The sequence below is a fragment of the Spermophilus citellus genome, assembly GCF_964194105.1.
Source record: "Spermophilus citellus genome assembly, chromosome: 6".
Taxonomy (NCBI): Eukaryota; Metazoa; Chordata; class Mammalia; order Rodentia; family Sciuridae; genus Spermophilus; species Spermophilus citellus.
Window position 1 is genome coordinate 104,649,930 of NC_138187.1, and position 27,410 is coordinate 104,677,339.

Here is a 27,410-nt window from a genome sequence, read left to right on the forward strand (position 1 = left end):
TCTCATTCCCCACTGCACAGATCATATAAACAAAACCTCAATACCTGAAGCTCCACTCTCAAACCACTCTTAGCTGCCAAGAAAGTCTGAGGAAGACAGTAAATGTGATCATCCAAAAGTGACTGAGTTATCTAAACTGATGATATAAATTATGGCAGCACATAGAGAATGCTCATTGAAACTATCCTTCAAATAGGTTTCTGAGGAGGAAATAGATCAGTTATAGACAGCATAAGATTGTGTGTGTGTGTATGTTATATTTTTACTTATTTGAGGACTCTGAATTAATTGAATTTTAAAATTCTTCCCATAAAAAGCTAGGATTCTAAACCAATTTGACTTCAAATTAAATGGGATAGTTAACAAATGGCATAATGAATTTCACCAACTACTGAAGGCATAAAGTAGAATTTTCCTTCAATATCTGACTTGCAGCCCAAAAGAGGATTAACATTTTTATCTCCAAATTTCAAAAACTATGGCTTTTTAAATTTGATTAATAAATCATTAACAGCTATCTAAAATTCCTACTTGTGTCAATTATTTAAACAATAGTCATAAGCTAATTGACTGTAAGAGCAAACATCACAGACTGAACCATTAGATTTGTCTTATAATCCAGCTTCCATCCCTGAAAAATCACATTTGCCAGTTCAAAATTGATCATTAATATCTAAATGGTTAAAACAATATAACCGATAAGCTGGACCTGAGGTGCCAGTCTCAGTGTCCTCAAGTTTTCTGTCATTTCTAAAAAGCCTCTTGAGACAGCAAATGGTTTAGCAGATCTATGGTATCTAACTTATCTAGGGGATTCTTAAAAATTAAAAAAAAAAAAAAACTTAGATGGCTGGATGTAGTGGCCCCCTGTAATCCCTGCATTTTGGGAAGCTGAAGCAGGAGGATCACAAATTTGAAAGGGCTGAGGTTGAAGCTCAGTGGTAAAGCTCTTTCCAAGCCATATTCGAGGCCCTGATTCAATCCCCAGCATCGCAAACAAATAAACAGAAAAAAAAAAAAAACCCAAGAACAACAACAAAAACTTAGATGTCCAAGTTTGTCTAATATTTTTCTGAATAATTAAGACTTAGCCCTGATAACCTCTGAATAACTTCTTTCAAAAGTCAGGCACTGAGCCAGGTGCTGTGGTGCATGCCTACAATCCTAGCTACTCTGAAGGCTGAGGCAGGAGGATCACAAATTCAAAGCCAGCCTCATCAAAACCAAGGCCCTAAGCAACTCACTGAGACCCTGTCTCTAAATAAAATACAAAATAAGGCTAGGGATGTGGCTCAGTATTAGAGTGCCCCTGAGTTCAATACCTGGTACCCCCTCCCACCCCTGAAAAAAATGTCAGGCACTATGGTGAATGAAATATGGCAATGATTTTTTTTGGCATTCTTTTATTATTCAAGGAATATTTCTTTATGCTTTAATTAATTAATTGTCAGATCTTATGATGCATGATGATATACAGAAATGAAGGCATGATCCATATTTCAATAACCTCCTAATACAACAAGACCAACAGACACAAAATGGGAACAGAGCAACTAGGTAGAAGTTGACACAGGACATTATATGATAGAAAGTTTCAGACATCCATTCTCACTGTAGGTTCTTCCCAATAGAGAAGATAAATACATTTCAAAATTTTATCTTAAGTAATTATTCTTTATCCCACCAAGACCATGCTGTTCTTTGTTATTGAAAAAAAAGCAGTTATCTTTTTAAAGCATATATAATAGGTGCCACTAGCTGGCACCAGATTCACATAAAATGTTATGCATAAATTGGTTTTCTACAGAACTAGATATATCTTCTCAATAAGATATAAATAACGTTACCATTATTAAGTAAGCGCTCCATAAAATTGTTCAAATATGTACTATTTTCTGGAAACAGTATTAAGTACATAATATTGTTGGACTTAAGGAATAATAAAATGTTATTTACACTGGCCCAGAATAGAATCATAAGTCATTTCCAGTGATTCAACAGTGAATTTATTTTCAACAGAACTAAGCTGCATTGTAACATTATTGTAATATTATTTATTAGAAAGTAGCATTTAATATTATGGAACCCATTCCTGAAGGAGTAATGAGGACATCATTGATAAATATTACTGAAAGAGTGTGTGTCTTCATAAGGTGCAAAACAGAAGCTGGAACTCTTGGTTCCATCATTGATATCTGTAAGAGAAACTAAATACCATTTAGTTCCTTTCATGGCATTACACTTTTCTTTCTTTTTGGCTCTGGGGCTGTAGCCCAGGTATTTACTCATGCTAAACACATACTCTACCACTGAGCAACACCCCAGCCCACATAGTAAAATGTTGTAAGTTGTGCCAGAGACAGACTTATATCAGAACAATCAAGAGAACTCCTGGTGAGGAGCATCATTGAGAGATAGGAATGGAAACCAGCTCTCTTTATGTTCTTAGGCAGCTACCAATTAATTCAGTTTCTGACCCTGTTAGTCTCCCTGTTCACCACTCACAAACTCAGAGATGTCTTTTGAGGCAGTTACCCTGGAATTTCCTTCATTTACCTTCCAGAGTATTTGTTCATTTGATTCATGCTCGGGCTCATTTGCTGACTACAGATTCTTGGCTCTGTAATCCCACTTCAACATACGCTATGAATGAGCTGTGCATGTCCAAGAGGCAGAAAGAAAGCTAATGTAGCAGAGGGAAGGAATTATACCACATCAGTTTGGAGCTGTGCAAAATAGCTAGGTTAGGTAGGAATCATGGGTTATGGTAAGGAAGTTTCATTCCAAATATTCCAAACATAAAATGACCAGCAGAGGTGTTTTGTTGTAGTGGTGTTTCTGTGTTTTTTGTTTGCTTCTTTTTGGTAGTGCTGGGGATTGAACCCAGGGATTCATGGATACTCGACAAACAATTTACCACTGAGCCATATCCCCAGACAAACCAGTGAAGGGTTTTAAACAAGGGAGTAACTCCATATGTTATGGTTTAGATATGAGGTGTCCTCCAAAAGCTCCCTGTGTGAGACAATGCAAGAACATTCAGAGGTGAAGATTAGATTATGAGAGCTTGAATTTAATCAGCAGATTAATCCATAGGATTTACTCAGTGGTAACTGTAGGCAGTAACTGTTAGAGGAGATAGGTCACTGGGGGTGTGCCTTTGGGGTTTACATTTTGTCCCTGGTGAGAGGAGCTCTCTCTCTCTCTCTGTGTCTCTCTGTTTCCTGATTGCCATGTCCTGAGCTGCTTTCCTCGTCTATGCAATTCCACCATGATGTTCTGCCTCACCTCAGGCCCAGAGCTATGGATTGAAACCTCTGAAACCATGAGCTAAAATGAACTTTTCCTCTCTGATTGTTCTTGTCAGGTCTTTTGGTCACAGCGACCAAAAAGCTGACTTAAATAACACATGATTTATGTTTTTAAAAACAGATGTTACATCCTTCACAAAAATTAACTCAAAATGGGCCACAGATCTAAATGTAAAATGATAAAACTATAAAACTCCTAGAAGATAATAAAGGAGAAAATCTAGGTGACCTTGGGTTTGGTGATGACATTTTAGATACGACACAAAAGGCATGATCCATGAAAGAAATAATTGATAAGCTAAACTTCATTATGATTAAAATATTCTATTCTGAGCAAGATACTACCAAATGATAAGAGAGGCCACAGACTAGAAAAAAAATTTGCAAAAAGCATGTCTGAGAAAGGATTGTTATCTGAAAGATGGAAAGAATTCTTACAGCTCGATAAGAAAATGAAAGATCCAATTGAAACTGGACAAAAGATCTGAGAAGGTAGCTCACTTAAGAACATATAAAGATTGCAAATAAGATGTTCTGCATGTATGTCATCAGAGAAATGCAAACTAAAACTGTAATGAGATACCACTATACCCATATCAGAATGGCCCAAATCCAGAACACCAAAAGTTGGCAGAAATGAAGAACAAAAGGAACTCTCATTCACTGCTGCTATAGCAATTTGGGGAGACAGTTTGGCTGTCTAAAAAACTAAGCACAGTCTTACCATATGATCCAGCAATCACACTACTTGGGATTTATGCAAATAAGTTGAAAATTTGCTTTCACACAAAAAAACCTGTACATAGATGTTTACAGCAGCTTTATTCATAATTGCCAAAACTTTAAAGCAACCAAGATTTCCTTCATTAGATGAATGGGTAAATAAATTGGTAGTCTAGACAATGAAATATTATTCAGCATTAAAAAGAAATAAGCTATCAAGCCCCAAAGACACGCAAGCCCTTTAAATGCATGCTGAAAGAAGTCGATCAGAAAAAGCTACCTACTATATGGTTCCAACCAAAAGAGCTTTCTGGAAAAGGCAAAACTATAGAAACAGTAAAAAGACCATGTTGTCAAGAGTTGCTAGGAGGGAGCGATGAATAGGCAGAGCACAGAGGATTTTCAGGGCAGTGAAACTACTCTGTATGATACTTTAATAGCAGATACACATCATTATACATTTGTTCAAACCCATAGAATGCACAGCATTAATAGTGAGCCCTAATGTAAGCTATGAACTTTGGGTGATAATAATGCATCATTGTAGTTCATTGTCTGTAACAAATATGCTACTCTGAGGGGGAGGGATGTGGAAATGTGGGATGCCATATATGTGTGGGAGAGGGAATAAGGAAGAGGTCTGTAATTCCTGTGCAATTTTGCTGTGAACAAAAACTAAATAAAGTCAACATTTGCCAGTAAATGGATGAATCTGGAGACTATTATGCTAAGGAAAATAAGCCAATTCCTTCCAAATAAAGGCTGAATGTTCTCTCTGATATGTGGATGCTAACACACAACAAGCAAGGGGGAAGGGGAAGAGGTGAAGTTCACTAGATTAGACAAATGGGAATGAAGGGAAAAGAGGAATAGGAAAGAAGGGGAATGAATCTGATTAAGCTTTCCCATGTACATTTATAAATACACCACAGTAAATCTCCACAGCATGTATAACCACAAGACTGGGATCCTAATTAGAATAAGATGTACTCCATGTTTGTATAAATATGTCAAAATATACTGTCATGTATAACTAAAAATAAGAAATAAAATATCAAGAGCAGTGAGTACTTTAGAGATGGATTATCAGGGTAGGATCAAGGCAAACATAGAAGCACCACATTATGGTGATGTGGATTTGCACGTTAGCATTAAAGATGATGTGAAGGGGTTGCAATTGGAATATGTTGTGAAGCTGTAATAGACACAGTTTGCCGAGCATCCTGAAGGAAGGATATGCAAAGGGAGACTCCTGTTTATTCCCAATTGGGTGAAGTGGTGCTGTCAACTGAGATGGGAAACCTGTGAGAAAAACAAATGTGAAAGCAAAGAGAAATCAAGAATGATTCCTGGATTGTAAGTATTTACTGAATTCTCTAAATGGAATGTAGCTCTTTCTGTAGTTGCTCTTAGGATTCACGACTTAGAACATTTGCAAAATAAGAAGAGAGTATAATAATCTGTTTCTGGCTCAACCTCTTGTGCCACTGCCCCTTTCCATCAGGATTGGTGACATGAACTTATCACTGAACAGGTAACTAACATTAGACGTCAATCACTGAGAGCCTGGTAGATATGTGCCCCCAGCAGAGACTCTGCTCTACTTCACTAAATTCTCTACAGTGGTCCTACCACATTGTTTTACTCTACTCTGAAATCAGACCACTGCAGCCTAACAATGTAGAAGCTATCTGTGAATCCTTCAATGATATTCTGTTCTTAGAGACTAGGAATCATTTTTCAGTTACAACTTTAAACTGTCACAGTTCTCAAGGAGATACCAAAAGGAGTCTAAGAGTAAGTTTGCTAACAGACCCTTTGAAATTACTGGGATTCCCCATGGTTAGTGTTCAGCTTTAAAATGTTTACAATGGTTTCAGCCAGAGTTACTTTGAAATAAAAAAGTCACCTGGTAGCAGCTAACTTGCCATAATTAGCCTTAAAATAGGGGTTCTTCAAGAAAAAAGAAAAAAGTCTCCAGCAAGCAAACATGAATATCCTTCTTTTCCATTACACCTGGCCTGCTGTGTATGTGAGTGATTGATCTTCCATTTCTGTGACTTTTTTGTTCTACATGAAGCTGACTACAATGTGCAAAGATTTTCAATAGGAAGAGGGAAAAAAAAGGTCCTCTTAGACTTGAGAATTAAGGTGTGTGCTCTGCTTGGTCCTAGATCCTGGACTGGCTGTCTCTTTGTAACTATCACTGAAGCTGCATTTTGGTTCATATTATGTTGTTCATTTGGCATATCAGTCACAGAGTGATCAGTAGCTACACAAAATTTTGGGATTCCTGGTCCAATGACTTACTGCCATCAAACAGCTTAAACATTTTACTTTAATTGTTAACATGTTTATTGACAGTAGAAACTGAAGAACAAAACCTAGACTACCATTCTGGTGAAAATTTTCTTTTGAGAAGTGCAAAAGTAACAGGCAAAGAGTAGGAAAATGGACCAGTTACTAACTAGTAAAAACAATGATTAATCTTGTAAGATACTGCTGTTAGTACTGGTGATTGGTATGCACTAAGGGCTAAATAGCCAAACAAAATTCCTTATTGTATAAATAGCTTGCAGTAAATTCACAAGGCTCACAAGCATTGTTAAAGTGGATAACCATGGGAAAATTAGAAAATGAGAAGTTTGAAAATCATCATATATTTGAATTAACCTTGATTACAACAGCAGCTTTGAAATCAATCAACTTGAATCACAAAGGATATGGGAGGTTTCCAAATCATATGCTCCCAAATAGAAAAGAGGTGTACCTGTTTTATTCTGTCAAAAAAACTCTATAAACTGGGTAGCATATAAACAACAGAAATTTATTTCTCACAGTTCTAAAAAGTTCCTGAAAGTCTAAAATCAATCTGTCAGCACAAGGCCTGGTGAGGACTCACTTTTTGGTTCACAGAGGATGACTTTTTGCTGTATCCCACACATGATGGAAGGTACCTCTTTTGGGTATCTTTTTATAAGAGCACCAATCCAATAAATAAAGAAGAAAGAACCATGATCTATCACTTCTCAAAGGCTCTGCCTCCTAGTAGAATTTTAACATATGGATTTTGTGTGGGTGCCCTGACATTTAGGCATTAACACTATACATCAGACACACAGACAAAGGCTGAGTGTAACACACACCTCCATTTAGCAAGACTCCTATAGAGAAGATTGATTTCAAAGACACATTCTGTGGCACTAAATCTGATTTCCAAAAGGAGAAAAAGGGAAGTACTTTATCTATTAGTGGTGTTTCACAAGAGGATTCCACATATTTAATGTGAAACTATTCACAATATCCAAGATATGTAATCAGCCTAGGTGCCTGTCAACAGATGAAAGGATAAAGAAAATGTGATGTACATATATACCATGGAATATTATTTAGCCATAAAGAAGGAAATTAGGTCACTTATAGGAAAACAAATGGAACCAGAGATTGTCATGTTAAGGGAAATAATAAACCAATAAATATCATGTTTTCTGTTATGTGGAAAGTGAAAGGTTGAAAGAAAGAAGACCAGGAAGTAGAAGAGGGACTAATCAGAAAGGGGAAGGGAACCAGATGCTGGGAGAGGAAGAAGGGAGGGCAAACCAGGGCAGAGGGAGGATGAACAGGATCAAAGCATTATATGTGCATGTCACAGAAGGACCCATTAATCTGTACACTCAATATGCATTAATAATTGTAAAAATAAAAAAGAAACAGAATTTTATATTAACTTCTTTCTTAGATTATACATTTATTGCTAAAAGCTAAAACTGTATTTCATTTTCACCATTAGGGTGAAAAACCTAAAATAATCCCCACTTAATCTCTGCAATTCTTACAAAATCACATACAAAACAATGCAACTTCTTCCTCATAATTCAAGGTCTTTATTGGAAACAACACTATTTTGCTTAGACAGCAATGCCTGTGAGGCTAGATGGTCCTAATTTCTAATGTTTTCTGAGCTTTTGTGTCATTTTATGCCATTTTTAGTGCCTCTGCCTTCTCCCAGTCAGCTGTCACTTTTGCTGCTCTCAGCGTCCTTGCCTCCAGCGACATCCATCATTCTCAGATTTGCTATTTGGGTTCTGATGCGGGTCAGGAAGCCAGACCTGGACTTTAACACAGGGTCTCATATTTAAGCAAATGAATCAATCAAAGCACACAAGTTAGAGTATGGGAATTTTTAACACTTAACTTTAGTTAAGACTTTTCAAGTTTATTTCTTGGCTGAGTTTTGGATAAAATTAGATTTGGGAATATATGAGGTAAGAAATATAAAAAGTGTAACGAGGAAAATGTGTTCTCAACATATCATTTAGAAAACTTAACAGAACATAAACATGATACAAGCCAATTAAGGGGTTTAGAGTTAAATGATATTAAATACTTGTCTGGAATTCTAAGTTAGAGGTTGGCATAACATTGGGGGCTAGGAGTGTTTTCTGTTCCTAGAGTATTCTTTGAAAATGAAAGCCGCATGATGCCACCCTTCTCTTCCTATCTCCATCCACTTACCACACTTAGGATCAAAGGCCGCGTTGCACAAGGTGTCATGTAAAAGGGCTCTGTCTACCTTTCCAACCCCATTTGGTGCCTCTTTTCTCTTGCTCACTTTGCTCCAACGCCACTACTGTTCTTTCTGCTCTTCATCTGTACCAGGTTCTTCCTTTGCACTACCTGTTACCTCTTTTCCCAAATAGACACAGCTGGGTCCTTATTCTTCTTTCCCCTCTCGGGCCTTACTCACCTGCAGTACCACAGTACTCCACTAGGCTGTCTATGAAACTGAAGATTAAAATCCCTTATGGGAAAAAATCTGATTATAGATGTAAAATTTTAAAAAATGACAATAATACTAGATGTCATATTGTGGAGTACTTTGATACTTTCCAACATTAGTCATTGTTTAATTTGATTTTCATGAGCATTCAATAAACTACATAGGTTAGCCACTACAAATCTAATTTTCACGGAAGCATAATATCAAAGGGAAAAGAGTAGTAAAATACTAGCTGGTCAGGTCTAAAATCCAATTCATGATTCCTTTTGACAAATTATATTAAAAGAATCACTTGACTTTGACTTTAAAGCTTGCTGTGTAACTTTCTCCTAAAATTGCCCACCTATAGCATTCTTAAGAATGCTGAAAGTTTCTTAATAAGTCACTTATTGAAAAAGCTACACTACTTTTTAAAAATGTTAATCATCTTACATAAAAAGCACAAAACAACAGGACCACAATGTACTTAAGATCCTATTTACACTTTGAAACCTCTTCCTATATACTGAGAGTAATAACAGTGTTGACCTTATTGCTGTATCAAATAATGTGTGAACAAGGGTTAGCACAGTTCTCGATGCACACAATATGCTGAGCACATGTTAACTTGTATTACCATCATCATTATCATCATTAGGAGTATAATGACATAAAGAAAATAATAACATAGAAGCAAGGGAGTGAGTCTTACATGCTTTCAGATAACATTTGTGAGGATTTGAGGAAGTTGCTAACTAAAAAATGAACAAATTAAACTATACTGAATGGAGAAAGATCAAAAACCAAGCCTTAGCAACTTTAGTCTAAATATAGAATTTATTTAGTTATATTTTAAAATTTGAATTAAATTTAAACAAATATACAAAAACGTAAAATTTGGATATACTTATTGAGTACCATGTGATATTTCAGTAATGTTTAATGGTTAGTGTTTAAATCAAGTTTAGACATATCTGTCTCCTCAAACATTTATCATTTCCTTATGGTACAAACTCTTAAAATCCTTTCTTCTAGCTTTTTGAAATTTACAGCATGTTATTGTTTTCTATAGTCATCCTACAGTGCAACAGCACACCAGAACTTCCTATTCCTCTACCTTTAATTTTGTACCTATGATCTGCCTCTCCCTTTCCCTTTCTCTAATATGCTCTCTCCTGGCTCTGGTACCCACCATTTTATTTTCAACTTCTATGAGATTAAACAAGTAAGCACCTTTGGGAATTATTTCTATGTTGGGAGTGGAGCAAGAGTGCAAAACTGAGTTCACTTCAAAGTTATTCAAGCATACTAAGTCAGATATATCATTAGATTAATAATATTTGAGTTTCTTTCTCTTAAAGTCAGTTTCCTTTTTTCATTTCTCAAAGCACTAACTACCAACACTTGAAAATATGAAATGACAAACATCTTTATGTTGGAGTTTCTGAAAATGAAGTACAATTTGACTTGAAAAATCAAGTTTCTGATTGTGAGGACATATGTGAAAATGTCCTCATTTCAGCAGAGCTGAGGAGAAATCTTCTATTGGGAGAGGATTTTTTTTCACATTAATTTAAGCTGTTTTAAAATTTAATTTAATTGTTTTTCTTATGAAAGAGAATATTTATTTGGCCTAGCATGATGGCACATGCCTATAATCCCAACAACTCCAGAGACTGAGGCAGGAAGATCAGAAATTTGAGGCCAGCCTCACCAACATAGTGAGGCCCTAACCAACTTAAAAAGACCATGTCTCAAAAAAAAAAAAAAAAATCTAGGGATGTGGCTCAGCAGTAAAGTGCCTCTGAGTTAAATTGCCAGTGCTAAAAATATACATATATATATTTTTAAATACAAAGAATAAAATAAAAATAAAAAGAGAAAGTTTATTTGAAGAAGATACCTGGTGTCAGTTTCAGAGAACAAAGCTTGTCCTTTTCTTTCAAAAATATAATCTGGTGCATTTTGGGAAAAGAAATGAATAGGAAAGAACCGAGCCCAAATAATAACTGCTCCCTGTGAAATCAGAGTTCATGCTGGCTCTGTGAGGGTATTGATAAATTGAGCCCACAATTTTTTGCCCTTCCATCCCTTTAGAGACATGTGCACTTGCTGTGTGTGTGTGTGTGTGTACATTTTTAACTTTGATATGATTTCAGACCAACCGAAAGAACTGCAAAGTGGTTCAAAGAAAATCCCACCAGCCTCTTTATCCCAATTCTCTAATTGTTAAAATTTTGCGCCATTTACTCTCTGTTTATTTTTATTTTTTAATTTTTTTTCAGAGTAGAAATTAGAAGTTTATTAAAGGACAGCAGAAAAGACTTCTCCCGGAGGAAGAAGGGGACCCAAGAGGTGGAATCTGTGGAAGTGCGGTTGTTTCCCCTTTTTATAGTTCTTTCAGTGATGGAATGTAGGTTGGAAGGCCCGACGGGTGGGCCACAGGTGGGCCAAAGAAGTAATCTGGCCAGGAAGGACTTCATTAACACTTCTTTGGGATGGACTTTGGCCTAGGGCCTTTTCAGGACTTCATTAACTCTGTTTATTTTAAAAGGATTATCTGTTGACTCTTCCAACTGGCAAACACAACTTTACTTTAGCTATATACAGTAGGAATGTTCCACTGGCTTCTCCATAGCACACTGAAGCGAGAGGCTGCCCTTTCCAATCCTTTCTCATACCCCCTGACTATGCAGGTGGTAACCAATACTGGAGATCAATGCTCTCCTCTACCTGTCTCCCTGGGAAGTAGCCATTAACCTTCAGAATCTTCCTCAAAGCAAAGCCCCAAACACTATTTGCACGCTCACCATTTCAGAAGAAACAGGCCAGAAATCTGGTGCATAATTTTTGAAAAGTTGCCAGTGCATAAGCTATAGAAGCACTAACTTAATAATAGGGAAAGCAGTTTTTATTCTCACTCTAGCCATGGCTTACATAAATAGCATTGAATATTACATAATGATAGGACATTATATCTACAAATCTATTCTTGGATAGAAAGAGCAGACAGAAGATAAAAGATGTAGCCAGGGAGCAAAAAAGACAGTTTCACTCATTGAGGCTCATGATAGCCACATTGTCAAAATATTTTTCAATTCAAAGGAACAGATGGGAATAATAGAAATGCTGTTCTTTTTTCATGACACAAAAGAAAGATTTAAATTTGGATTAACACAGTTTTTTTTTTTTTTTTTTTTTTGGATTTTCTAATACAGTTAAAGGCATTAGCCCATGAGATCATGGACTATTGATAGAGAAGCATCAGGGTTTGATTTGACTATTAAGGACAAAAAAGGGCATTATTCCTCTTGCGTTAACCTGTTTTGTTCCTCCTGAACATCAGTAAACAATGCTTATAACATCACTAACAACTTTAAAGGGAAATGTTATGAAAGATGTTAAAATTTTGCTACAGTTTAAGTTTTGTATGAGCACTTAAAATTAAAAATGTAAATTACACATTAGGTGCAAAATTAAAAGGCAACCTCCCCACAATCTATAGGATATTTTATCTGCTGGTTCAAGCAGAGAAGCAGGAATGGAAGTTTCTAGGAAATATTTATTCCTGTCACATTTATATGTCATACCCATGCTGTGACTCTTTCTGCAGTCTAGCAGAGCTGAAAATGCTAACCCACCTCTCTGAGATGTTGTGACAATGTGGAGTTGTCACATTGTAGGTAGGAGTTCAGGGACACCAAGGTGGCAAAGACAGGGTGGCACACTCCAATCTTCCTTAGGGAGTACTAGCTTCACCTTCAATAAATCTTTGCCTGTTACTTGTGTGCGTTTTGCTTAATTCTTTTTTTGGGACACCAAGGACTTAGTTCCCAACAGGACACCCCGATAATACAAATGGACATGTGCATGCCACCTGCCTCAGAAATCAAGCACACATGCAAAGAACAGTAGACCATCTAAAAAAATAAGAAGGTCAAACAATCTCTTTACTACATTTTATTACTCTAAAATAAAAACATAGTTGATGTGTCCAAAGCCAGATCTGGTAGGAAATAATATCCTGATGAGTATTATGAACTGACAAAAAAATCTCACAGTGGAGATTGCAGGCGTTTTTGAAGCAAATGTCAGGCATTTAGTCATTATTAAGGATTTGAGTGTTAGTGCTTCAAAACTCAGTTCCTCAGAGTCCTTCTTCTTCTATTTGGAAATAAAGGACAATCACTACCTAGCCTACAAGGTCTTTCTGTAAAGAATAAGTAACATATGAATATAAAAGGCTTTTGTCACCACATATTGCTAGATAGGTTCTAATCAATATTATTATTATAGATGAAAATCTACATGTAGTGTTATTCTCCTGTTTTATAGAGATAAAAATTCAAGTGGCATATATTTTCCATGTGTCTCTGTTAAGTAATGTCATATGAACAGAGGAATAACTTGATCAGTGAAGTGAATATGCCAGAAATAAACCAGTTTCAGGATAGCTGAAAAAATTCTGTTAACTCAAATCTGGTCACTGATGGTTGGTACAGACATCACAGCCTTTAGGCAGAAAATCCTCTGTGCTTTTAAGACTAAACCATGTTTAGTGTCATCCAAATGGATGTATGCAGAGATGAAGGAGAGTATCATGAATTCAAAATATGTGCATTTGTTGTCTGAGTGTTTGCCATATGCCTAGCCCTGGACTGAGGACTGAATACAGAGTCAGGAACAAGTGAGGCACAGTCAGTCTCAGTCTCTCTCTCTCCCTTTCCCTCTTGTTCCTCCTCTCCAGAATTAGATAGGCAGTCAGATGAGTCAGGCCAATTTGGAGAGAGTCCCCTGAAGCTGGAGATTGAGATGTTAATTCCTTCAGAGCCCTTCCTCCGCCCTTATCAAGAACCTGCCCCTGCTCCAACCTGCTGCTAAGGTAACCTGTCCCAGGAATCGCCCCTCCCTACATGGAGCGATAAAGTTTTTAATTAATGTGTCCTGGGCTGCACCATCCTGCCCTTCCCCCTTCAGCCCACCTATTTCCCACCTTTTTTTTAAAATTTATTTTTTAGTTCTCGCGGACACAACATCTTTGTTTGTATGTGGTGCTGAGGATCGAACCCCGGCTGCACGCATGCCAGGTGAGCGAGCTACCACTTGAGCCACATCCCCAGCCCACCTTTTGTTCATCCCAGGGAACATTCCTAGGCCTAGTCATGTCCGCAGGAAGGAGAAAGATAAGGTGAAGAGGGAAGGAGAACAAAGGAAGCCTGGGACATCTAAAAAGGGCAGAACACCTGGCTTCTTGGGATACCAGCCCTGGTCCCCTTCTCCATCTCAGGAGAAGTCTATGTTACGCCTTTTTAAATAAACCCTGCTTTATACATTTGCCTCGATGTGCTTCTTTAATATTCAAACTTCAACATTTGAGGGAACAGAACTCATCACCAGTATCCAGCAGTATCAAACATTCACATTCATCTTAAGTTTTGTCTTTCTTAATACTCGAGAGAAATTATTTTGCTTTGTTTAAAAGCTGTGGAAGTTATAGTTGAGAAAATTTAATAACTCATCTAAAAGAGGCATTTTTTTTATTTGTTTGTTTTAGAAATTATACTTCCATGTTCTTCCTTGAGGAATCTGGCAGAAAAAAAAAAACCACCTGGCACAGCTGTGAGAACTGTGTAAGGTCACCTCTTCCCATTGACCTTCCCTATTCCCTACTTGAGTCAGGGCATTCCATCAGCATTTGTCTGGGTTGCCTGTTATAATGGCAAAGAGTTTATGCATGCTATAGACTGACCTCACTTTAATTTTTCCACCCAATTTCTAAATTCCTCCCATCTACCCAAATGCTACTGGGGAAGTTACCATCCATTTTGGTCCTTAATGACCCCCCCCCCTCCTCCTGCCACTCACATTTTTGTGCCTTCCCTCCCAAACTGTTGTGTCCCCAGTAAGCTATGGCATGCTGCTTCTGAGATTAGATTACAAAAAAAAATGAGATTTTGGACATAGGGCTGTCTATTTTAGGGTGACATGGGGGAGACCACGTCTTGGATAATCTTAGGGAGATGGTATCTATGTGGTCAAGAACTGAAGCCTGTTGCCAATCACCAAGTGAATGAAGCTGACCATGAGTCCCTTCAAATGACTATGGTGTTGGCCCACAATTTGGGGCATCATGAGAGGTCTTGAGGCCAGAACTATCCAGGAAGTCTGTTGTTTTTATGCTGCTAAGTTTTGGGGATAATTTGTTAAGCAAGAGTCCATAATTAATATACTTAGGCAAGCTTCAAACTTCAACTCCAGTGATTCCCAAAGTATTTTCTGATTATACCTGGTCATTTCTATCTGCAAACTGTTCTACCTTCCCTTGCCTCTTGGCTTCTTTTCTTTTATCAAAAGAATGACTGCTAACATAACTTCTTGTTACTACTTACTGAACAATGACTATGTGCCAGGTATTGTCCTGAGCAATTTACAAATGTCATATGAGGTCATTATTATTATCCCCATTTCAAATGAAGAGTTTGAGACTTAGAGATATTTAGTACAATCTCATCCAAAAAAGTAGTTGGTAATTGAGCCAAATGGTTTTAGCTAAAGTTGCATCTACTGAACAGTATACTGAGTAAAGCTGTCAGCTATGTTAGTTCTTTCCAAATTTTCAGTATTTGAAACAGGGAAAATATAAATGAAGAGAAGCCACCATGTATAAAACTTATGCATACTGCGGGGAACTGGACTAGAAGTGAGAATCTTGATGTAATCCATCATCCGAGCATTCAGTTCACAATAAAATGTCACCCTTCCCCACCCTTTTTGTCATTGTGTGTTTCTAAATTAGAGAAATAACATAAATTCTGGACAAAGGCTTTTTAAATAGTGGGGAAAATGCTAAAAATCATCATTTCTACTCTTTGTATGGTGAATTTTTTGTTATAAAAATCTATAAAAGATCTGGTGTAAGGCAATTTCACTTTTGAATATGGATGTCTAAACCCTAAATCCATATAACCAAACAAAATCCAATATCACTTTAGAAAATGATGCATCATTATTTATTCTGGGATTTCAAGGACCATTCAACATTAAGAAATCCATTCATAGAGTTCTATTATTAAAATATATTAGGACAAAAAACATGAAATATTTTAGAAAATTCAAAACCAAAATACATTACAATGGTGGCTATTTTTCCGGAGTTCTGCAATATCAAAATTACTATAGATATTAAGACATTATTTGTCTTTTTCACTCTCAGTCTCTTGAGAGTATATGTAGATTTTCCTAGATTTTGTAAGATGTGATACAGCCTGGGATGGACTGGAGAAGAAGATCTGAGAATACAGTCGTCTTCCAGTAAGCTCAATATTTAAGTGATGTGCAAGTGTAAAATAGAGTTATGTGGGCTGGGGTTGTAGCTCCGTGGCAGAGTGCTTGCCTAACATTCACTAGGTCCTTGGTCTGATCCATAACTCTTCCAGAAAAACTTCCCCCATCCCCAGACACAACAAAGCAAAACAATAACAACAACAAAAATCTTTCAAAAACAAACAAAAAAAACCCCATAAAAATAAAAACTCTTTGGGATACACCACAAGTTTTAGGAGTGAAAAGAAATAATGTGAAAACTGAAGCTATATAAAATAAAAAGTAATGTCTACTTTCTTAATTATGTACATAGTTTTTTAAAAAGGGTACAATAGGAAAGAATTCCATTCATAACAACAATAATAAACAAGCAAAGAATCCTAACAAGAAATTTGTAAACCTACATGAGGCAAATCTTAAGATGTTCTTGAAAGTCACAAATGCAGGTGTGGACAAAAGGACAAGGCGACTCAACAAGGGAAACAAAAGAAATCTCAACCTCTCAAAACTTTAGTTTCCATGTTTGTGAAATGATGATAAGATTAATGCCAACCTAATAATCCTGTGAGGATTAAAAAGAATTATATAAGAAATGTATGGAAGATTACATTCCACACCAATTTTTACTTGGCCATGAGGTGGGAAGGTATGCTAGATAGGATCTGGGCCCTAACATATCTGGGTCCTGGGGACCGCAGGGCCCATATGTAAACTCCTATGTTTGATGCTAGCTAACCCACTCAGCCCTTGTGGGCTCTTGTGCAACTGAAATGCCCTGTGCTAAGATTCCTTAGCTGTAAAGATGAAGATAAGAGTGCTTCATCTGGTGGTTGTTGTGATCGCATGAGCTATATCATTTATACTGGGTGCTAAGAAGAGAGCCTGGCACTGATGAATGTTCTCTAGGGGCTAATAAACTAATTGTTATTATCTTATACCCATCTTCTTCTCCCATATTGTGAGGGCAGAGTATTAGTTTCCCAACATCACCTCCGATGTCTCTGGAGTTTCAGAGACTCTAAGACTTCACTCTCCTCCTTCATAATCAAAGGTAATTAAGAACCAACCAAGACAAAAATAAAATTGGCAGCAGCTTCCTGTTTTGATTTTTTCTTTTATGTTTTTGCTTAAAGGGACACATTTCAGGAACGTGAGAATTCATAAAGGAAAAGACTGATTTTACATCATCCGAGCTGTAAGAAATATTGTCTGTGACTCCCCTTTTCGGCATGCGTGGAGAACTGACAGACGTTCTTAAACATTAATATGAAGTTGCCGAGAGTTACCACACAATCAATACCTGTTTCCTATTGCATTCTTCAGCACTTGAAAAGGAAGAGATAAAATGTAGGACATTACAAGAATACATAAGATGATATAACTATATGCCTGTTTTATATAATTTCTAGCCCTGAATATCTTTATTTTTATTTAATTCTTTGGTTCTCATTAGTTATACATGACAGTAGAATGCATTTTGACACATCATATATAAATGGAGTATAACTTCTCATTCTTCTGTTTGTACATGATATAGAGTTATACTGGTCATGTAATCATATATGCACATAGGGTAATAATGTCTGATTCATTCTACTGATATTCTTACCCCCAGACACTCTCCTTTCCCTTCACTCCCCTCTGTCTAACCCAAAGTATCTCTATTCTTCCCCAGCCTCCCCAACCCTTATTGTGAATTAGTATCTGCATATCAGAGAAAATATTTGGCTTTGGTTCTTTGGGATTGCTAGACCTGATTTACTAATAAAAAATGGCTAAATATATTCTTCCTTGAAGAAAATATTGTCTGTCTTTGAAAATATATCCAAGTTATGATCACTTCTCTGAAGGTAGCAAATAAAGAAGTCTTATCAGAAATTAATCTAGTGGGATGGATAGATTGTTTATATTATCTCAAGATAATAAAATATGAATATGTAAAGGGAGCCAACACTCAATGTACTCCCTGACTTCAAAGCTTGTGATCCATTTTAGAAATGACAAATATATGGAAATCCATACTGATTACTGTGGAAAAATTAAAATCAAAAATTAAAATCAAGTAGATTGAGGTGCCCCCACATACTAGGCTGAGAGGTCATGAGAGATTTTGTGGAAGCTGTATATCCTTTCCCAAGAGTTTCCCAAGAGTTCACATGCTGAGAGCCATAGTTTTTATTCCAATGGAACTTTTCAGTTCTGTAGATATTCACCTGGGTCATCTCACCTCTAACTCCCTTCTTTTCCCAATAATTTCTTTCTCTTTGTCCTTAGCCACCTCCTTTCTGAGAACTGCTTTACATACTTTTTAAAGTTACCCAGTCTCTGACAAATTGATTGTAACCCCTCTCCCCATTCTGGTTTTTGTTTTTAAAACTTGTTTGAAATTTGTAAGACCATAGAGCACATGTTCAACTTACTTGAATCTGTCTCCTGAGTTGCAACTTAGTTCAATACAACTAATTTTTTAAAATTAATTTTGCCTCAGTTTCTCTTAAAAATTGACATTATGAAACTTCCAAAACCATTCATGTGTGTTTTATGTGGGAACACATCCAGAGAATGGTTATATATGCATCGTTGAGACTGAATGGGGTAGAGAATTTAGATTACTTTCACATGTGTGAAACTCATGCCCTAGCTTTACTAAATACCAGATTACTGCTTAAAAGAATATCAGATATTAACTTTGTATACAAAATAATGGACTTCAGTTACAGGAAAAAAAATGTCAATCAAGGAGCAAATGTCATGCTTGATCATATAGCAACTACAATTTAAACCTCAAATTATTTTCCCTCCACCTGGACACTCCATTCCTAGTTTACTAAATATCAAACAAAACCTGCAATACAGTGACATTTAAAATTTGAATTGATGAAAAACATGATGTGCTATCTCTTTTCATTAAGTTGGTTGGAATACAACACTCTCAAATTTCAGTCTGAGACCTTCTAATCAATATGACTCTTGCTCTGTCTTAATGAGAAACAGCGACTCTTTGGAGTGAGGTTCAAGTAATGAGCCAGGAGAGACAACCTTTATCCCTCCACCCTGGACTATTGAGAAGACAGAGATCTACTTGCTCTGCAATGTACTGGATTAAAAAAAAAAAAGGATGAAAATGTTCATTCACACAAAATCTGCCTCCTTTTTTTCCAAAGCAAAGCAGGCTAATTCTACTTCCTTTCTCAAATGATAGATGATGCTCAAATACTTGAAGACAGATGAGTAACAACATCTTTGCCTTAAGCTTAATTTCTCATATTCTCTACTTCTCATCCATGTTACCACCATCCCCTTCCCATCACTTTGCTCACTCTGCTCCAAAGATGGCAGTGTTTCTGCATGTTACCCCTGAAAATTCAGTCCCCAGAATGGCAAACACCAGCTACGTTCTGACCATTTCCAGGCATAGCAGAAGCACACACCCACCTCGATGAAGGTCTAAGAATATTTTATTATGCATAACTTTTCAGAGTGTGAGACTTATTAGAAAATTAAAATTGCCTTTGGGATATCAAATACCTCACAATAAGTACAACCAACATTTCATGTATTCTTTCCTAATTGTTTCTGTAGGCATTGATTTTTTAAAATTAAAATTGAGATTTTTTTTCCATATGATTTTGTATTTAGGGAATTTCATATTTCAGTATAGGTTTTCTCCATGTCTTTAAAATTTTTTGAAATTCTCTTTTTGAGTTATACAGTATGTTTTGTGAGTCTTTCTCCATATCTTCTGTGATGCTGATGATTGAACCCACAGGCCTTGGGCATTCTCAGCATGTGCTCTACCACTCAGCTACACTGCCAGCCCTGGGTATATCTCATTTAACTATCCCTTATGGTTAAATGGGAGCATTTATCTTCTTATTGTTATTGCCAGGATTGCACATAATTAATTTTAAGTTTTTAAAAATTTACTTTTTCATGACTAGAAAGATTAAATACTTTTTCCATAATTCGAATAGTCATTTTTATATTTTTGATAAATTATAGTTTAAACCCTTTTTTATTTTATGTGAAGTCACATTTTACAAGTTGCAAATTATTTTTACAGTAAGAGTAGTAAAATTTATCATAATTGCTACAAATATTTTTCAGTGTTTGCTTTTTGCTTGCATTTTTAAACATAAAACTGATTTTTAACTAAAATTTATATGCCAATCATCCTTGAGATTCGGTCTACTGTATTTATGCACTAAAAGTTTTCACAGTTCTAAGATTAGTTTAACATAAATTTCTATTATATTTAGTTATTTATTTTTTGCAGTACTGGGGATTGAACCCAGGACTTTACTTGTTCCAGGCAAGTGCTTTACCACTGAGCTATATCCCTTGCCATCTCCCCACGCTTTTTTGGAGGATTTACAGGGGATTGAATCCAGGGGAACTTTACCACTGAGCTACACTCCAGCCCTTTTTTACATTTTGTGAAAGGATCTCTCTGTATTGCTTAGGCTGGCTTTAAACTTGTGCAATCCTTCTGCCTCAGCCTTCCGTGGTATTACAGGTGTGTGCCACCTCACTGACTAAGCCTCTATTTTTGAGTAGCTGTATTCATAGCTATGCTGTACAGCCCGTTATGGTATTTGCACCATAATTACCTAGTTAAATCTCCATCTTGATTACCTAGGACTCTGAATATCTTAATCAGAGAGACAGTACTTTATCTATCTTTATCTTTACCCTCTAGTGCAACAAGCTTCTATAATTGCTAGTTGAAAGTTATATTAAATGAATAAATCATCAATGTAATAGATTTGTTTTATCAGTGTAGAGGAAGAAGACTAGGGGGAGAGAGGAGAGAGAGAAAAGGGAGATACTGGAGAATGATATTGACTAAATTATATTATTATATTGTGTGCATGTAAGAATATGTAAAAATGAGTCCAAATATTACATATAATTATAATGCACCAATTAAAATATAGAAAAATTATTCTGGTTATGACCCCTGAACTAAAAAAGGAGGTTGTGATTCTTTTTAATTCTGTTTTGCTAGATGGGTAGACATTTGTGCAACCAATGATATGTAGGTATCACATTGTATAAATATCATGGAAAATTTACTATATTCCATTGTTTGTATAACTTTTTTTGTACTAGTCTCTGTATCTCTTTACAAAGGAAGTTGAACATTTGTTTTTATTCATGTGCCAAATGATATTTATATTAATGTTCATATCAACATGGCAAGATAGGTATGTTTCCACTTTACAAATAGGCCTCTGAATCCCAAAAGGCCACTGCTTCCCACTCTGCCCCAGTTTTCCCCATTCCCCTTGGCTACTAGTCTTTGGCCAACATGGTAAAAACTGGAAGTGGACACAACTGGACCATCTCTCAGATACTAAGACAGAAGGGTGGTATGCAATAGCGGGTCCAAGGACAAGCCAGATTCAACCTCTGTCCTGTCTGGAATTTACCTACACATCGTTCCAAGTCTCTCCAGTCAAAATAATTTGGTGTCAGCAAAACCTGATTTCACCAATTCTGTCTAGAAGACATTTGAACTTTACAAGATGACTTCAACAGGGCAGAAAGAGTCATTGTTGCCACAGTCAAGACAGGGTATGAAGAAGAAACTCAGCTCTAGGAATATCTGTTTAACTTTAAATCTCTCATATAGCCTTTCCGATCTCATCACCATCCAGGTGATATAAAGCTCTCCATAAGCATCTTCAAGTTAAGTAAGGGAGATAAATCTAATGGCTTCTGGGTGGTTCCTGCTTCAGGCCCTCCTTGGTTTGACTTTCTAGTTGAATGGGGCAAAGACATGGAGAACACTCAGTGTGCTCTTTGCTGGTAGGAGCCATGGAGGATATGAGTATGGCTCACATGTTTTAAGGGAAACACCTGTGGGTAGGTTCTGCTTGAGTTGATTCTTAGGCAATGGAGCCAAGGAGTATGCTGGATCAATTCAGACTTGGGCATCTCAGAGCATGGAATATAAGTGAGCAGGACAGGGAAGCCAGCTTGGTATGAGTCATTTGGGATAATAGGAAGTTCTAGGTCATGTAAACTAAACAAGGGTATAAATTGTCCACCAGATAGATATCCAAGAGGCACAAAGTAGATGAATACAGGACATAATGTATTGACTGGTTTCTAGGAGTTGCCCAAAACAAACAAACAAGTAAAAGTCCTACTTCATACCCTTGCTATGTAGTATGTGTGTGACCCCACAACTCTTTTTCAGTGTAATAAAACTCAAACTGAATTTTAATAGAAAAATCAATTAATTCTCAATTCTATCTTGATAAATCAACAGAAAGCAAATTCAAAATAGAACTTAATGATTGCCTTTCTATCTGAAGTTGAAATACATGCCTTTATATAAACAACCCTTTATAGTGTTTTTATTTTGGTCTGACTCTGAAGGTAATTGAGAGGAAAATTTTAGGGTGTCCTTAAATGATTTGTCTTGATTTATCTCTCATGCTGATATTTAGTCTAGTAATACTTATGCAAATATTATTTTCTGATGCTTTGTCTGAAGTTAAATCCAGAGGAGAAAAAGATATCACATCAAAATAGAAAAGAATAAATGAGATTAGACAGGCTATCTTATGGATGGTTATTACCATAGTTTAATATCTTCCACAAAGTTTTCTGGTATTAATTAAGGGCATTCATTATTTGTTACTCTGAGGCACATAGTTTAACTTTATTAAGGGAGAAGTTACTGTGTATAGTAACTGTATATACAGATCCAGTGTTCCATCATTAAAAATATCAATTGATTTGAATTTGAGCCATATAAAATGTTAGACTGTGCAAATCAACAACAGGTTATTAATATGTTTCAAAAAAGAAAAAATAGGGCAGGAATAACATTTTAACTTATACTTTCCCTATAAAGCCAAAAGTTATAAACAGCTTACTGCCATAAAAACACTGCTTTATTGCAGTGTTTTTTTGTTGTTTATAGCAGCATCAAACACCTCAAATATCAAATATCAAGCATGAGTGGAAAAACGATGCCATATTTGAAAAAATGATCAGGTTTGATTTCTCTGGTGCTGAGGATTCACTCCAGGACTTTGTACATGCTGGGCAAGAGCTCTCTTAATAAGGTACGTCCTGCCCAACCATTCTTGCCCCTTTTTTAAAAATAAATTTGTTTTTGAGACAGGTTCTCTAAGTTGCCAAGGCTGGCCTTGAACTTGTGATCCTCCTGCCTCATCCTCCCAAGTAACCAAAATTACAGGTGTGTACTAATGCATAGTTTCATAAATTAAATATTACACTATTAAATTGGGTCATCTTAACCATGTTTCTTTAACTAATTCATGCAGCCATTGTGGGACATATGATGGGGGTGCCACAGTCTTTTCCTTGCTTTCTCAGGGCATCCCTGACTTGCTAAAAGTCAGGGTGTAGATTTGTGAGAACCTAGCAGTTTTCTTACCACAGGTCTGTGGACATCCCAGAATGCTCTCTCTTGGCTATCAAGGATCTTCCTTTCAATTTTGTCTCTCTTCTTGTCCACTCTGTTGACATCAAAACAATAAAGAATAAGTAGTGTTAAGTGCAGTGCCCCTCTGGACAAAAGGCCACAACTTGAACAAATTTTCCAAAAGACTCACAAGGACTCACTTTGCTTGTGCTTCTGCTTGCATAAATATAAACTCCCACTTCCTTGCAAATGCTCTCTGCAACCGGGCCAGGCTCTCCTGAAAAATATCCCACAGATGAAGAAGATTTGTTGCTCACCTGTACTACCCTATCTAGTTTATTTATCATATGTTTATGAAAAAAGACAAATATAGAATTTCTCTATGTGTACTCTGGTTCTGAATGACAAGTCATGCTCATCACATCAGTCAATCCTCATATTGTCTTGGAGGAAACAGAACAAAAAAATAATATTAACTTTTAAGAATGACTGACTTTAGATAATACAACTATAAATCCAATATGTATCTGCAAAATAGTGAAATTACCTTGTATGAGAAAATGTTCCAGATGAATCCACTGGATTTTTCTGTGTTCATTTTATGCAGGAACAGGAAAACAATTCATTCCTAGCCCAGATTTAGTTTATTCTTGTCCTAACAATGAATGTAGATCCTTGGCAGCCTAGTACTTATTTCTACTCAATGATTTGAAGTTCATCAATCACAACACAGTAACCATTTGAACAAATTATAGCAGGTTAATTTATCTGCTGCTAGCAAACACCCTGTGTTTTGCAATAAAAAACATGTTCCTAATATAAATGGTCTTTAATTCTCAGAGTTTGGATATCTTCGCGTTAGTATTTATTTGAAATATTTACAGGTAAATCAATTTTAGAAAATAAAATATGTTTCTCTCTTCTACATTGAATTTGTGTATTTAGAACTTCACTATCCTGTGATAGTGGATGAAGAGAGGAAGCAAGCAAACAGGGATTCATGAAGGAATTTGCTGCCTGATCCAAAGAAATCTGATCCTTAAGATACATGAATGTATGGGGCTGGAGCTGTGGCCCAGTAGTAAGAGCACTTGCCTAGCATGTGTGAGGCCTGAGTTTGATTCTCAGCACTGCATATAAATAAGTGAATAAAATAAAGGTTCATCAACATCTAAAAAAAAAATCCATGAATGTAGAAAGTTACTGGAGTACTCAGAAATGACCATAGGTTTTGTTCCTGCCCATTTTATGCCTTTTTTTTTATTGCTAGAAAGTCCTTGGTACTTACAGCTTCATAATCTGCAAGTTCTAGTCTTGCCTTATTTTGCATTGTTCTTTTGCAGAGGTAAACAGCTGAAAGACAAACAAAAAATCATATTTTGGTTGCTTATTAAAATTGACTGCTATAAAAATATGGCATTAAAATTTCAGACACTTGTCACTTTTTCCTCAAGTTATAATTTTCTATTATCTCATTTTAGACAAACAACTAGAATACATTACTGAAATCCAGTTTGATTTATGATGCCATAATTGAAAATACATGTTAAGAAACCTGGTAACCATTTCCTTATTTTTACTAAGTTGTGTCATAACTTTATCCTCAACAAGGAAGGGGGAAAGAAACTGAAGTTAAATGAACTTAAAAAATCTAGATATACAAACAAAACCATTTTATAAGAATGAACTGTATAAAGAGGGAATCATTATTGGCACATTCAAATAGTTGCAGATTCTACTGTCAACGGCAAGGCTCTGTTAGTGTAAACTAAGGAGGATTTCTTCATATTCTTCTTCTTCTTTTTTTTTTTTTGTTTAACACAGAGACTGGAACCCAATGGGAGGCAATGGCTCTACCACTGAGCCACAAACCCACCCAATTTAAGGCTTCTTGGCACTTCTATTGTTCCAATCCACATCATTCAATTGTTTTGTTGCTAAGTGAAGGAGAGTAGAACATTTTACCTACCAAAAATAAGCTACTGGGAAGGGAAGATGGCCGCGAATAGAGTGCATCACACCCCATGTACCGCGCCACTGTGCGGGTGAATAACGAGATAGAACGACAAAAAACTATCTTGTTAGGAACTTACAGCAAAATGGGGGTGCACCGAAACCTAGAGGAAGGATTTCCAGCACTGAGGTCCGGTAATTGAGTCTCATACATGAGCCAACTGTGCGACCGGAGATCTGGGCTGACTGATCCGCACAGCCCGCCCCGCGGTTACAAACAGCGGGGATCCGCGGGAGAAGCGACCAGCAAGCAGGGAGATTGCTGCAAATTCTGTGGAATCCTGCCACCTGAGCACTCACGGAGCCCCGGGCTGAGTTCGGGATTTCAGACGGGGAAGGAAACGGGACAATTCTATTCCTCCACCAAGGAAACCAGCGGCCACCATCTTGGAGAGCTGAAGTAACCACCGACAGTCTCCAACAAATTGCAACAATAAAACAGGTGTGTGTTACTCAGCTCATCTCCCTTACAGCGGGGAATTTGCATAAAATCTCTCCTAGGCTCTCCGGGGGAGGGATTATCAAAGCAAGCCTGCATAAAGACCCGGGGAAAACTAGACACCCGACCTTCAACTCCCCCTCCCATCAGCGGGGAAAACGAAACCTGTATTGCCAGCACGGGGGGAGGGGCAAGCGGAAAAAATCAAAACAATAGAGTGCCGGGGGATTCTCAATAGCCACCCTCCACGCCCAACAAACGGCAGGCCCAGAGTACAGTTTGAACTGCCGAGAGGCATCACTCAGGGGAAATCTGGTCTAGCAGGAGAAACTAGGACTAGCAAGAGAAACCAGGGGACTAGAGGCCAGGCCCTCGCGATTGGGCGGCCAGAGAACGCACGCCCGCCGGCGAAACTCCACCCGCCGCCCGTGCAACTGGGCAGCTGGAGTCCGCCCCCCGCCTGCGACCGACCGCAGGACTAGGCGGCTAGAGATCGCCTGCCCACCAGCGACAGCCGGCCCATTGCCCCTGCGACTGAGCAGCTGGAAACCGCACACCCGCCTGAGACCAATCGCCCGCTGGCTGCAAGTGCGACTGGGCGGCTGGAGACCACCTGGCTGCCGGCATCCGGGATCTGAAACCAACCAGAGACAGTCCAGTCCCACCCCTCCATTGGAACACCCCAGTAAGGAGCATGGGGCCCGCTATATCAGAGAGGTGACGTCACTGGAGCTCGGCAGTCGGAATTCCTTCCCAGCGGAATCCACTTTAGCAAGCATAGTCTACCAACACAAAGGAGAGACAACAGAGATATAAAAAACCAAAACAAATTTATAGAAGAGAGCAGAAACACAGCAATCAAATAGAGCTGGAAAGTAGTGTGAGCATCATGAAAAAACAGGGGAAAAAAGGAGTACAAACAATGCAAGACAACTTAATTCTACAGGAGGACCTAGAAGCATCAGAAACAGGGATAGGGAAAGAACTCAAGGCATACCTAACTCAGATGGAAAGGAATATTAGAGAAGACATGAAACAGCAAGTCCAAGCAATAAAAGTATATTTTGAAAATGAATTAAACAAACAAATTCAAATGGCAAAGAACGAGCGAGCTTTAACAGGAGATAGAGATCTTAAAAAAAATCAAACAGTAATCCTAGAAATGCAGGAAATATAAATCAAATTAAGATCTCAAATGAGAATATTACAAATAGACTAGATCAAGTAGAAGTCAGAACATCAGATAATGAAGACAAAGTTTATCAACTTGAAAAGAATATAGTCAACTCAGAAAAGATGCTTAAATCCCACGAGCAATCTATTCAAGAATTATAGGATGCCATAAAAAAGCCAAATTTGGGAGTCATCGGGATAGAAGAAGGCATAGAGAATCAAACCAAAGGAATGGAAAACCTATTAAATGAAATAATCCTAGAA

General features: G+C 37.1%; 1 protein-coding gene across 2 annotated transcripts in view; it reads right to left on the bottom strand.

Moving 5' to 3' along the window:
• RGS7 (regulator of G protein signaling 7) overlaps window positions 1-27,410 on the bottom strand; it is a 486,456-nt gene that overhangs the window by 45,895 nt on the left and 413,151 nt on the right. For both annotated transcript variants that reach the window (XM_081300308.1, XM_081300309.1), the window contains exons 7-9: window positions 24,810-24,874; window positions 23,722-23,798; window positions 23,534-23,615 (exon numbers count right to left, since the gene is read on the bottom strand). In XM_081300308.1, coding sequence (XP_081156434.1) covers window positions 23,534-23,615; window positions 23,722-23,798; window positions 24,810-24,874 — 224 coding nt within the window. The remainder of the gene's footprint in view (window positions 1-23,533; window positions 23,616-23,721; window positions 23,799-24,809; window positions 24,875-27,410) is intronic.